At 47.0% G+C, this 14,462-nt stretch overlaps 1 protein-coding gene across 3 annotated transcripts in view; it reads right to left on the minus strand.

Moving 5' to 3' along the window:
* Window positions 1–13,460, minus strand: part of FBN3 (fibrillin 3) — a 119,476-nt gene extending 106,016 nt beyond the window's left edge. Inside the window, exons 1-2 of one of the 3 annotated variants that reach the window (XM_054182291.1) lie at window positions 13,339–13,460; window positions 7,145–7,447 (exon numbers count right to left, since the gene is read on the minus strand). In XM_054182291.1, coding sequence (XP_054038266.1) covers window positions 7,145–7,314 — 170 coding nt within the window. In that variant the 5' untranslated portion in view covers window positions 7,315–7,447; window positions 13,339–13,460. Of the gene's footprint in view, window positions 1–7,144; window positions 7,448–10,148; window positions 10,200–12,264; window positions 12,338–13,338 lie in introns of those variants that run through there. The other 2 variants (XM_054182292.1, XM_054182290.1) reach the window with 2 other exon arrangements.
* Between the last annotated feature and the right edge of the window lie 1,002 nt (window positions 13,461–14,462).

Here is a 14,462-nt window from a genome sequence, read left to right on the forward strand (position 1 = left end):
AGGGACCTCCCCAGTACAAAACTGCAGCCGTGGCTCAAAAATCATCCCTGCACCCAGGCAGAGGTCTCCTGGGACCCCTTGCTCAGGTGGACTCCGGACACACACACGTGGAGAGAAAGCCAAGCTGAGAAGGTTGCCTGGCTGCCATCAAGGTGACTAGCTGACACCAAAATAAATCTCTATGCTCACAACAAAGCGCTGCCCAAGTTCAGGTGACCAGAGCCACACAGAGCCAACTGCAGGGTAGACACCCGAATTGTACCTGAAAATTATGAAAAAGAGAACAATGGAAATAATTTTTAAAATATGCACGATTACTATTCGGTTTCGGAAAAGGAATGCAACAAAATGCAAGGGAAGTCTTACAAAGACTGTATAGGATTTGGATTCCATCTACTTAGATTAATGCCAAGTTCAAGATCAATAATGTTTACAATATTTATTTATTTTTTTTTTTTAGCAAAGGGGGTCTATAAAATCTTTTGTTATACTCCTTCATCAATAATACTATTTTTCCCCCTTTATTCTGATCTTCACACATTTTTTATGAGTGATGGTAGGGAAAATCTTCCCTTATTTGTGCACATTTAAGTTTAAATCATATATATCAGCAAGGAACCACACAGAAGACTTTCCTTTGAAAAAAGACTAAAAACGCAACTGTTTTCCAGGAACTACTTAACACTTTCATTTGGAAAGCAGCGTTACCAACTCTTCCATCTTTTTCTCCTCCCCTTAAATTCCGAAATAAATCAAAACTTCAAATCCAGTTCTTAAAACTTCCAAACAAAACCCATATAACCTATTAACTTCTACGCCAGATAATCTTTTGCCATGCCAATACTTGCCTTCACGTTTTCTGCCAATAACAAGAGAAACCAGCCTGGGCCAGAGGTCCAAGATCAACCATTTCACAATATAAATCAAGACACAAGGAAAATTTAAGAACAAGAGTCTTAAGTCATAAGTTTCCAGCTGCTGCCTTAATTTTGTTCCTTCTGTTCTTTGTAGTATTTCACGTCTGGCTCTATGAATACATATCAAGGTTTACACGCGTGGAGTATGTGGACCTGGAAGCAGCTGAGACGTGCTCAAGAGTTGACTGGATCACAGCGACAGAAGCTCCAGCTGCACCTTTACTGAAGGGATGTACCCGCACTCTAAACTCAGCTTTAGCAAGCCTTGGTGCACGGAGACCCGTGTCCTGCCCGGGGCAGGAACATGGTGGGAGAAGGCAAGAAAGCTTTGCTAGAGTTTAACCATGCTCTCCCCTGCCATGTTCTTCCTCATCATTTCTAAGTGGAGATGCGCCAAAGCTACCTCCTTGGAGAGGGAGAGTCCTCTCTGCATCTGTGAACATGCATTTCACCATCTTGTGAGGAAACTGGTATTTAGAATAGACCAGAATACAACAGAATAAAATATTTTAGTCGGAAGGGACCTATAACAATCATCTAGTCCAACTGCAATGAGATGTGGGCAACCACAAGCAGCACAGTCCATTTCAGATGGCAATTTTTAATAAGTACTGGAGTTCTGTTGTTACTCTTTGGCTACACATGCGTGTAGTTTCAGTTGGTGTAGTTAGTGACACATCCCACAAATTTGCTTTTTTAAGTATTTAAATCACCATAGTTACAGAGTCTTTTTCACAACCAACCCACACAATCAGTAGGACAGAGTCTGGTTGCCTAAACTACAGCAATGGGACATTTTAGCTTCCACTGCCTCTTCGTAGCACCTTGGTTCTTACTCTTACCAGGATTTCATTTTCAAGAGAGTTTTCTACAACTTCAAGATCAAAAAATCTTTTTTTTTTAATAAGGAATGAAAACTGAGCTTCTGCATTTAAAGGACTCCACTCCGAGACTTTGAGGAAATCAATACCTCTCGCTAGATTTACAGTAGCAGCGGAGATGGTAACACTGCAGAAAAGATTTGCCGACTCCCACTTCGGGCTTATTCCTTTCCGTGAAGTCAACTCAAATGTTATGCTCGAACTTGGCAGAGGCAGAATCAGGGCCTGAATCATGAAACATCTGACAGTGCCGGTTCTGCTTTGGGCATCAACTCCTTTTAAAGGCACGTGTTTCTGATAAACCTAAAGCGAGAGTGAAGAAAATTACAATTGCTACTGGTCCAAAAAAACCTTTTGTAACGCCTGTAGCAAGATGCTTGTGGAACTGTAGCGTCAGGGATGGAGCTGGATTAACACACTGCTGGAAATCGTCTGCTCTTTGTGCACATCTCAGAGTGAACGGCAAAAGTGGTGAAGCTCATCTCTGCTACGTGCAGTCTCCCTTCGACATTAAACACCATCCCAGTGTCAGGTCCAGTTTAAATTGGCGCCATGTGGCCCAGAATCACTGCCCGCGGTTTTCCCTCTCCACTGCATCTGAGCTTCCAAGCTTAGGGAGAACTCATTGACATCCCAGCAGTCTTTTGTACACAATGTGCCTTTCCTCTCCATCCCCAATGGCAAGTTGGAAACTAAGAAGGTGTCAAAAAAAAAAAAAAAAAATCTACGGGAGAGCAGCTTGGAAACTCCTCGTATTCCCCATTCCCCACGATTAATTTAGACACTTTCTGTCTCTCTGCATAAGTCAGAGCAAGGGAAGAGGTATGGCAAACGCCTCCCCAAACATCCTCCCTTCATCCATCTTCTCAATTGCAGTGGCCATTTCGTAATTAATGGGCTTGACATAATTAGTTGTGTTTAAAGTCAGGCTATAGCTGAGCCTTTATTCTTACTTGAAAAAACAGGCAGCCGTGAACTTACAGGAAATCATGCTGCCAGCAAACAGCTCAGCTGGCTGCAGACTAATCATCTTTTCTTTCCCCTTTGTTAAACACATTCTTGCTCTTGGAAACTGTTCAATAGTTCATTAAACTAATAATCCCATTCAAATCCTGCCTCATAAATGGATTTGTCAGTGCTGTTCCTTTCAGGAGACGGTCATTTTAAATTGTCTCTACTTTAATGAGTTTAAGGACAGATTAAATCATGGCTTTGGCTGTGATTTATTGCCCCACATTACTTTATTAATTGTTATTTGTAAAGGCATTGGTGAATAACAGCCTTGTTTATTTTGCATTTATTTCATGCTTTACATTTACTTCAGACTTATCCCTTTAATAAAGGGGATTGGGATGGGAACGGAGCTCCAAATAAACGTCTCCAGCAGAACCATATACAGTCTTTCCTCCTGCATTGCTGAAGCTTCTTTAACCAACAAGACATCTACAACCGTCCTCGCACACAGCCCGTTCACTCCAGGTCTCAGCTTGTGTTGGTCACGTCGGAGTTACTAGAGAGCAATTTCCCACTACGAACTCTATGATATTAAATGGTTCTGTGTATTTCTTTTACTACTAATCGACTAACACTTCACACAAAGTAACTTGCTACCAAAAGAGAGCAGATATCCTGTGCTACTGGGGCTTACCCAAGACTTGCCTGGGAAACCCACAAGAAGTTATTTGCACTATGTGTAGGAGTAGAAGATATTTCAGAGAAAATGAAGGAAGGAGCAATCTACTATGTTTGGGTATCTGATTATTCCAGAGTTGGTAAAAATTTCCCTATAAAGACAGACACCTGGGTCACACTTCTCCGTGCAGTTCCAGTCTCATTCTATTTTCTTGTCCAAATTGTGATATAACACAAGTTAGAGATGGAGGGAATCCACGGTTTCACCCACCCAAGAGAAAAGGAGGCACATATAAGAAGAAACGGTAGAAAAAGAGCCAGATGTAGCTTGTCAGGGGATAGGGGGCTGTCCCGTAAGTCCTCTAATGTATCTGCCTGTCATATTCTGCTTTGGGAGCAAAAGTATTTCTGACATGGAAAACATTATCAGCAAATGGCATGTTAATATCATAAAAGGCTTTGACACCTGGCAGGATAGAAGGTATCAAGCATGGTGCATGAAAAGAAAGCAATTATTAACTTGTGTTGGCAAAACAAATGCTTTCAAGGAACAAATAATCCAGGGTTAGACAGCCTAGAAGCCCTGAGCAGAAGGTTGCCACAAAGGAGAAGAGGACTCTGCACTGTGTCACCATTAGATCTATCCAGTGAACCCTCAAAATCTGTTTCTCTGTTTCCGCCCATCCAGAACCAATACACAAACTTTTGAACGTTCTCACAGAAACCAGAGTGTTCAGGACGGCGGCTGGGGGTGGTGGCCCAGGGCTCACCAGGGGAGCTGCCAGCTCAGGCCCATGTGATGCAGCTAAGCTTTGCTGTATTTTAATTCCAGTTCCATTTAAATTCCTTTCATGCAAGCCTCAGAACCAAAGGAAGCCTCAGAACCAAAGATATTTTAGATGGAAGTCAGACTGAAATTAGTCTATCTCCCTGAAAGTTGTGGGTCATTGAAAGCAAACGCCAAAGCAAATATTTGAAATGATGTCGTAAACTATTAAAACAGACACCACAGATAAGTGTGTTTAGACATTCAGATGTGTGTTTAGAGGCGTGGCATTATGGAATAGCTAATTCCACAAATCACCATAGTCAGTATAAGCCACCTGCATGCCAACATTGTAAAATAACACCAAATTTAAGAAGAAAGCCAAACCAACCCTACCTTCCTTTACATTTAAAGTTGCACCAAGCAAACCCACTGTTCCTTCATTTCTTTTGCTACTGCAGTGCTAGTCTGCGAGTAAACCGAACCGGACATTGTGACACAAAGAAGCGTGTCAAACTCAGTTGAATTTCACTGCAGCAAAGAACCCTGGTCCCTTAAGGCAGCCAAACTCAGGTGGGGGGGGGGGAAGATGTTGATCCATAACTGCAACTCTCCAGAATTGTTTCCAGGCAGAGCATAAAGGATGAGGGACTAGCACTGTTTGGGGAATCGACAACAAAAATCACTGGGTCTGTGGCTCTGCAGGAGATGGCTTTCACTGGCTGCCAGACCCATCTACAGCACTGCAGCTGGTGACATCTGTAGCTGCTTTCTAAGCCCAGTAGACATTATTTAAAACATCACTCTTCAATAGATTTCTCATCTCAAGTGGTTTTTATCTGCTTGTAAAATAGAGATTTTAAAGAGAGCGACTGCTGAAGGGGTGGAAATCCTGAAGGAGAGATTTGGACACAAAGCCTAGGAGACTGTCAGGGTCGCTCGACACGGAGCGTGGGAAGCGCCTGGGGCAGAAGCTCCAGCCACTCAGAGTTTCGCCAGCTTCCCCTGTGTTGTCCACCATGGTTCCCTCCCTTGAAACAAGGCTGCTCTCCCAAGGGCCAAGAAACAATGATTCTTCAGTTGTCTTAAATTTAGTTGCGCAGACTTCCCTAAACAGACCCTGCACTTATCCCAGTAGGGTTTTTTTCTTTTCCTCCAGCAATTGCTTCAGAGGGCATGAGGAACGCAGAAGAGAAAATGAAGGAGGTAGCAGTGTGGTCCCCAGCTCCCTGCAGGGGACTGGGAGCCAAACACTTCAGGCCTGATTCTGATCCCGCTTCGAACTTACTGTGTGGCCTCTAAGAACTTACACAACCGATAGTTTGGTATTACTTTACTTAAATGGTAGTCCATGTCTGAGGCTTTAAAGTAGAGAAGGGTTTCCAGAAGTAACTTCTAACTTGGGAATCTGGGCTTCATTTTTAAAATGCACTTGGGATTTGGACCCTTTAGACTCACCAAAAGTCTAAAGGATTTAAGCTGTAAATCATTTTTGAAAACAGGATCTGGTCACCTAAGTCACTGAGTGCCATAAGACCCCTGGAAAGCAGTGACCTTCTCCGGGGTCCCAGGGGGAATGGAAACACTCATCGTTTCCTCGCTCTGCCCTTCCTTTCTCTTCACAGGGCTGCATGAGACAGGATTAACCATGCACACATCAACTCCTTCCAATTCTTTCTGTTCCCATTATAAGCACAGTAATCGATCACATATAGCCCTGGGCTGGTGGGCTGAACAGAAGTCTCTGGATCTGGTAGACTGTCATCCCATCTTTTTCAAGAAACAGCTTTCATCCCCAATAGTCATAGAGATTTGAGGTGTTTTATCTGAGGGCTGATGGACTCAAAGAGAGGAGCACGGTGAAATTACTTATGGGTCATACTGGGGGAGACACAGGGTGTCCTTACCCTGTGAGTGAGCCGATGGCTGCTTTTGGTAGCTGGTTTTGAGAAGACCAAACCCGCAGCACACTTGCCGTCCATCTTTTCCAAATCCACCGTAGCAGGAGGGAGTGGCCACGCACGTTTGAATTCCAAGAGCAGATTCCGCCAGCCCCACGGCCCTGCCCCTGGCAGCTCGACGGCCAGGCTCTATGTTCCAGCTCCAGCCCAAACACAGCACATTTGACTGTCTGGGCTGAAAGCGCGGCACTCCATCCCATTCAAGCAGCATTCCCCAGCAAGTGCCGGAGGACTCTGGCACAGCCAAGGCTTCGCGCGTGTATCACGTTCTGCTCTGATTCTGCCCACTGACACAGGAACACTTTCCAAGAACTACAGCCAGGGAGACTTAAAATAACCCTGAATCAGTGCCGGGGCCAGGAACCATCTTGAGAGCATGCAAACACAGCTGAGCTCCAGCACAAGCCTCAGGATTTTCTAACTGAGCCCTGTCTCCCTCCTCAGGTGGAAAATGCTCACAGGTCCGGCTCTCACACCAATTTGTCTACAGATGAGACCACAAGCCACAGCTATGCTGCACAACAAGGGACTGAGTGTGACACCTTCCCGTTAGCAACAATCATCACGCAAAAGCGGCCGTCAGAAGCAATAACCTTTCAATACAGCCCAATGCATTGACAGGTAGCAGGGAGGCGAAGGTGACTCCAGGGTCAAAACCTGAGCTGACAGCATCCCCACTAGCCATGGTGGAAAGCCCAGACACAGCCATCCCTCCCACAAACAGCCAGGGTGTTGATGGCTCTTCACAGTCCTGGCCGGTGAGCCCTAAGGTGCTGCGATCCCCTCACAGAGCTCAGTGCACAGCTCTCTGCTCCCATGGGAGGCTGCTTGGTTGTCCCCTGTGGCATGAGCTTTCCTCCTACCGTGGGTCTGCAGAGCAGACTCCTTCCTGCGCTCAAGGAAAGGCAATTCTGTAAGCAGGTCTCTATGCGCTATGATAATAACCCAAGTTCTGCTTTGTAAAATAGAAAAGAACATGAAACATACCCTCGCAAAGTGTCTTGGCCTCTTCTTCTCACTCTGTTTGCTGGCTGTCTTTCCTCGTAGCCTGCAAATCTATCTGTCTGCAAGTCCCCTTCATATTGACCCTGGGCTTGTTCCACATACATAACTGCTGTACATCCCAGCATGAACCTGGCCAGCCATAATACCCCCATGATGGCACGGATTCCTCAATTCCCCCGGCTGTCCCGAAAGCTTCTTCCAGCTGGAGGGTCCCTGCTGCCTTGGTGGAGGATGGTTTTTGGCAGCAGCCCCTGGGTGCCGAGGTGCCGTCCTGCCGTTCTCTTTCTAGAAGCAAAAACAGAGGAAAGAAAGAGAGACACACAAGGTTCTTAAGGGCTTTTGCATTTTTAAAATGATTGATCCCCCCAGGCAGCCCCTCCCCAGAGTTAATACAGTGGGGTCAGACAGTCCCACCGAGTTTGGCTCCTTGTACATGGCGCCAACACATTCACAGCATCATTCCCTACCACAGCATTGCCAAACCTCTCTTTCCCAAGAGCTGGGAACCAAGAGAAAAATCTCCAAAAGTCATGGTTCTGCCCTTGGTGGTGGGTTATGACACTGCCCTGGCGTAGTGCCTTGGTTCAGAGGAGGAACGGGAGATAAAGGACTATGAAGCAAGAGGAGAACTTCAAGAAAGAGCAGATCCTATTTATGGACCGTCTTCCCGGGTCTCCCACAGCTCTGGTTTACTGCATCATACTCCAGACAGGCCACGGCATGGAGAAAGGTTGCTGGAGAACAACCTCCCAGATAACCGGTAATTCTGAGGGCAGCGGTCTGCTGGCAAACCCATCAGAGGGACCCTTTTGCCAAGGCAGGCAAAAGGGTCATCGTGGCCTGGCGTGAGATGGAGGACTGTGAGCTGGGGCTAGAGCATGAAGACATGGTACACTAAGCCAAGCCTGGTTTCCACAGAGGGTGAAGGGAGGGAGGAGAAGGTGGAGGGATGCAGAAGAGCTCCTGAGCTGGGACAGCCAGCCAACCATGAGAGGCCATGGGGAAGGAGATGATATGGGGTCCAAAGCCCCTGCACAGGGGCGGGAGTGGGCCAATGGAGTCAGCAAGGAGACCCCTCACACTTTTGGTTGTGGACAGATCTTGGGGCAAGCACAACATGGCCAGCTCCCCGGGGCTGGGGCCAGCAACCGAGCCTATGAGATGGCCATAGCCGGGAAGTGGCCAGATGCAGAGCTTGGCCCTGAATCACACCAGGGCAGGTCCTCATCCCCCGGAGAGAGTCCATCCTGATGAACACAGCCCCTTCCTGAGGGAAAAAGGCACAAGCCCGGCTTCCCACGGGGGTGGGCAACATGGCGGAGGGCTCCCATGGGCCCAGGGCAAGCAGAGCCAAGGGGCAGAGCCCAGGGGGGAGCAGGGGATCAGCCCGTGCTGTGGGCCCTGAGGGGAGAGAGAGCCCATGGCCACCTCTGGAGTGACTTTATTTTAGTCCTTACAGGACTGAGAGGCTTTGGGGGCAAAGGAGAACAGCCCTGGGCAAGGGGTATGGACCCTGGCCCAGCAGAGACCCCCCCGGAGCCGGGCGGCCATCCCTTGAGCCCCCGCTGTGAGGAGGCAGACGGCCTCGGGCCCGGCCTGAGGGGTGCCGGGAGCAGGCAGGGCTGCGAGGCCGGGAGAGCAGGGAGGTGAGGAGAAACCCCGATGAAAAGGCTCTGTAAAACACATGGTGCTCCACAGACTCTACCCCTTCCTCCCCCACAACCCCATCTTCCCCCCCATTCCCCAAATACCAGCCCAGCACGTGAAAATGGGGAACCCTTCCTCCCTCCTCCTGGCCGGCGGAGGGGCAGGAAGCAGCATCTCTCACCTCGGGCCCCCAAAAGTTTGTTCCTTCAGGAAGGAGGGAAATCCTCACGGGTCTCCCCTTCCCAGAGTGGAAATATTCGGCTGCTTTCTGCGGGCGGCTCGGCGCCCGCTCCTGCGGGGAGGGACGGGGCCCCCGAGCCTCCCCTTACTGTCCCCCTTGCTTTCCCACAGCAGTTCCAGCCCAGCCCCAAAGCAGGCAAAAAAAAAAAAAAAAGTCAGCCCAGACAAGGCAGAAAATGTGTCTGAACCAAAGAAGGAAAAATAATATTTTAAAAAATAAACCCCCAAACTAAAAAACACATCTCACAGCGTCCCGGCTGGGAATCTCTGAGCTCTCGAGGGCATGCATTTTTCAGGCTCTAATATTTCAAACGCGGGGAATGAGAAAGACAAGAGTGGGAAGGGAAAAGGCAGGGCTGGGAGCAGAGGCAGAGACAAAGAAACTGCCCTCCCTGCAGCCCGGAGAGCTCTGGGGCTCCCGACACACGCCTGGCCGCCGAGGGCTGGGATACGATTATCGCCCGCCAGACAAAAGGGAGAGGGTTTCCTCCGCTCCCACAGAGCTCCCGAGGTGGAGCACGGATGGAGGGGGGGGATAAAAAAAATAAAAATAAGTAGTCACGAAAAGCCCAAAGTTTTGCACTTCGGGAGATTTCCAGCCTTGGTGCAGAAATTTAAACTGAAGAAAGTCCAGATGCACCCATTTCCTTGCAGAGAAATCAGGAGCATGACAAATGATCGATACACAGGCACGTACTCTGAGAGCGTTCACACGCGTCTTACTAAGAGAGTATGGAAAAGTCATTTACACCATCAGAAGAGCGGGTTGTTTTTTTTTTAAAAAAAAAAAAAAGCCTTAAAAATCTATTTTCAGCTCTGAGAAATTCCACCAAACACCACTTGTAAGAAATACACTGACAAAGCAAAGAGAGAATCAATCACTAAATCAGATTTTAAACTGATTTGCAAGTTTGGAGGGAATCAGGAAAGACGTTTCAAACCCATGCCTTGGAGTGTGCAAATTAAAATCAATCAATTAAAAAAAATGTGCAAAACACAATAAAATACAATTAGGCAGACAAACAATCAGGCAGATAAAGAGAAAGAAATCAGCTCTTAGCTATGCAGCTCTGGATTTAGTCTGAAACTGTTTAAATACCTTTACGTCCTGGAACTGGTGATGTGCCCAGAGCTCCTTTGTTTAGTGGAGATCTGGGCAGAAAAGAAGGGAATAAAACCCTCACTCTTGAAGGAGAGAAGAAAAGGTACAGCCTCATCCAAATTGGACAGGGGGAGGGCCTTGCGGCGGGGAAAGGGGTGCAGGAGGAGTGGGAGTAGCGAGAGGACAACCCTACCGCATTCTTCAGCCAAAAGTTTATAACTTCAAGGAGGGGCTGGGGGAGAGGTTGGGTTTTAGCAAGAGACATCTGAATGCAGACATGATTATCACCTAGCCATTCCTTCCCAGCCGAGGACTCGTTTGGTTCGGTTAATTAGGGACCGTTTTCCGTTCAGCTGGATGCGGTGAGGGCTTGTCCCAAATTTAGGCTGGAGCTGCGGGAGGCAGGAGGGCATTAGCAACAGTGGCTTCACATCAAAAGAGTTGGTGAAAAATAATTCGGTTTCAATTTGGGACTTCTTCTTCTTTTTTTTAAAAAAAAATAAATGATGGTGTGTTAACAGAAGGGGGAAGAAAAAAAAAAAGAAGAGAGATTTCAAGTAAAAGTCACTTCTCTTGCTGATCATTTTCCTGTACTTAGTGCAACTAATGTGAAACAATTAAGGAAAGACAGATGGCTTGAAGGATGGGTGACCCAGCCCAGGACCTTCATGCTCAAAAGTTACCTCAGCTCCAGAAGAGAAAGTTTTGGAAGTTAAAAGCAAAAAATACATATATTTAAAAAAAAAAGTACGTTGGTGATATTAAGCATTTCTTCCAAGGGAGAACTTTGCCTGAATGCCAGCTCTGAGTCTAATTCCACTCTTTTGTACAGTGAAAAAAAAAAAAAGAAATCTTTCCTCTTACTTTAGGAATCATTACTGATGGCTTTTCTTTAAATAAGATATAATAAAGTGCACATGGCCCTCCCTCCTCTGAGCTCCCTCTGCTCTGTGCCTCTGCACACCCGCAGCTCTTCCAGGAGGTGGAAGTCCCCCAGCGTGGACAGACGGAGGTGCCAGAATTCTCCCCAGAAAGCCCAAAATCAAGCTGCTTTTCAGGTCAAAGAGGTAGAGAGAAGTTTCTGCACCAAACGGAACCCAAACAGCTGTGCACGACGCACCGGGTGAGGCGAACGCCTCCCGATTATCCCACCATCTGGCTCAGAGCTCCGTTACCTCTTTACACCCGGCGGATGAGGGTTCAAATGCAGCTATCGGATCGGTTCACAGAGGTGCAGAAATTCCAGGGCAAGCCCCAAGCTGGCAGGGAGACTGTCATCCCTTCTCCTCCTGCCGCTCTTTGAAATGTCCTCGCTGCCTGCTTTGTTCTTTTCGCTCTTCCTAATCAACCCCCTACCAGCTTCATAGAAGTCAGAATGATGCTCAGCCTAATTAACAGCAAACTTGTGGAGACTAACAGGGAAAAGGCAGAGCTCGTTTTCACAGGCAGCCAATAATGGAGCGTTGCAAGGAATGCAGCTCTGTCAACACGTCTGCAGCGCTCCGTGGAGCTCAACGAGATACAAAAACTATTTCCTGGGCCTGATCCTGCCATATCTACTTCAGTTTAAAGTAAATGTGGACTTCACCTGGTCGAGAAGGGCAGAAGCGGGGCATCGCACAGAGCGGAACAGCAGCGAAAGCTCAAGAAACTACATTTTCCTCCCTCTCACGGGCACAGCAAGTTGGTGACAACTGCTGAGGCAAAAGATTCCCTTTCCAATCTAGTCCAGTTTAGTCCTTGCTCAGTCCTATACTGTGATCCTCCCATCGTTTATGTGGATAGTTAAAGGTATTCTGACACCTAAAAATGCACGCAGGGTCTTTGTTATATTTGCAGAAACTCCCAGAAATCCATCTGCAACTTTTGACCACCAAATATTAAAAAAAAAAAAAAAAAAAAAAAACAGACTTTCAAGTGTCCAAAGCAGGTGGTGTTACATAAATGGAGAAGTTTTCTTCTTTCTTTTCCAGGTGCTAAGTTAACCACAGATCTTTACTTTTGGAAAGCATTTGAAATGCCAGTTAGATTTTATTTGGGTGTGCAGTCTAGGGTATCTGGGCTAGTGAAGACCGTTCTTTGTGCTTGGAATAGATGCTATCCTGTGTCTCACCTCTGGCATGATCCTGCTCAATCCGCTTCCTCTGTTAATTCACACATAACTGATCTCAGAGAACACACTTCATTACCATTCCCCGGGTGCGTTTGCTCTCCTCTCTGCAGGCTCTCGACGCGGGCTGCGGTGGGACACAGCCCTACAAGTGACTGCCACGCGAGGGAAATACACTCCTCTTTTTTCTGCATTCCACTCTGGAGGGTTAAGAAGCATTTTAATCCCTCCAACATATGCAAACCTCTATGAACACAATGCTTTTAGCTCCCTCCCTGATTTTCTAGAGCAGGGCTTGTCAGCACAGCTGCATGTGATTAGGGCATAGCAAGCCCCAGGATTCAGGCATCCCAGCAAGATCTCCTTCAAAGTCTCATTCAAACCTCCAACCAGCTCTTTATTTCCCTGCCATCAAATGCTTGTTGCTGGCCACAGGGAGTTACAAACACTTGTATACGTTTGTCTAGTTCCCCATCTGTTTTCCCCCTGGGTGGCTGGGTGTTTTGACGTTGCTTTTGTGCACAGTAATACATTCACCCCAATCGTTCCTGGCTCTACCAGGTCCCAGGCAGTGTGGAGAAGGCAACTGGATCTGTTGGAGTGGGGCTGGAGGAGGCCCCGGAGATGCTGGGAGGGCTGGAGCCCCTCTGCTGGGAGGACAGGCTGAGAGAGCTGGGGGGGTTCAGCCTGGAGGAGAGAAGGCTCCGCAGAGACCTTCCAGCCCCTTCCAGTCCCTAAAGAGGCTCCAGGAAAGCTGGGGAGGGACTCTGGAGCAGGGAGGGGAGCCATAGGACGAGGGGGAATGGTTTTAAACTGGAAGAGGGGAGACTGAGATTGGATATTAGGAAGAAATTGTTTGGTGTGAGGGGGGTGAGCCCCTGGCCCAGGTTGCCCAGAGAAGCTGTGGCTGCCCCATCCCTGGAGGGGTTCAAGGCCAGGTTGGCCGGGGCTTGGAGCAACCTGGGCTGGTGGGAGGTGTCCCTGCCCAGGGCAGGGGGTGGCACTGGGTGGGCTTTAAGGTCCCTTCCCACCCAAACCAGTCTGTGATTCTATGAATACCCAAAGCTGGTAACCTACCTCTGCTGTTTGCATCCACTGGAACTTCACGGCAGACGTCAAGCTGGGGATGGGAGAAAGAGTTGGAGGAAAGTCTTCTTTGTTTCAAGCAATACCGGGGTGCACATCAGCCCCCTCTGAAACAAGAGGTGGTGGAACATTTGATGTTTGTCAGCTGGATTGTTCCCTGGTCCAGAACACTCTGCAAGGGAAAAGCTCAGAAGAGTGAGGAGCAGCAGGACAGCTAAATGCACTCCCAAGCAGCCCACACAAAATTACCCTAAATAAAAACCAGCTGCCCCTCTGCAGTATTTAAGAGTCAAATGGAGAATCCCTGTTTGTAGGAATAACAGGCAGATAAGTATCAATCACACAACAGATCCAGCTGGAGCAAAGTTTGCTATAGGACAGGAACAGTAACCACTATTTTAACTAACGCTGCCTAACTAACAAACATAATTAAGTTAGGGAAATTTCCTTAGCTTGGCCATTGTGCCTTCCAAATTATAACCCACTGAAAACTCCAAGGGCCCAAACTTTTTTGCAAGCGGGCGATCTGCTGTAAAATTAATATCCTAGAAAATAATCAGTTGCCAGCCTCTCAAAATTAGCAAATATTTTTTCATGCCAACTGCGCCGCATTTAAGATCCCTGCCTGTAAAGGAGGATAACGCCTTGCCTTAGTTCACAGGGCTGTCATGAAGATAAACTACTTGTGAAGTGTTTCAGTTCTAACATGTGAAGCAGAGTGGAAAATGCTTGTAATTAATTATTATTATTAATTATGTGCTTAGAATAGAGCTGTACATTTTTTTTTGCTGCACTGGACAAACTGAATAATACAGGAAGAGAAAGGAAGACCCATTTAGGGGTGGTTTGATGAACATTTTAGCTTGACATAAACATATAATTTGACTTTAAACAATGCCCTTACTTTTGGTTTTGGAGGGGTTTTTAATTAATTTTAAATTATTTTATCTATTCAAGCTGCTAAAATGTTGTTTTGAGAGCAGAAAGTGCAGCAGATAATTTTACGATTAGTGAAACGAAAGATTTGCAAATAATTCATTATTTGTCAAAGCTATTTGGCAAACTCAGTAGAGATTTACAAGTTTTTTGTAGTATTGGTCCGGCAATTTTTGCCA

Source organism: Rissa tridactyla, chromosome 22 (assembly GCF_028500815.1).
Source record: "Rissa tridactyla isolate bRisTri1 chromosome 22, bRisTri1.patW.cur.20221130, whole genome shotgun sequence".
Classification (NCBI taxonomy): Eukaryota; Metazoa; Chordata; class Aves; order Charadriiformes; family Laridae; genus Rissa; species Rissa tridactyla.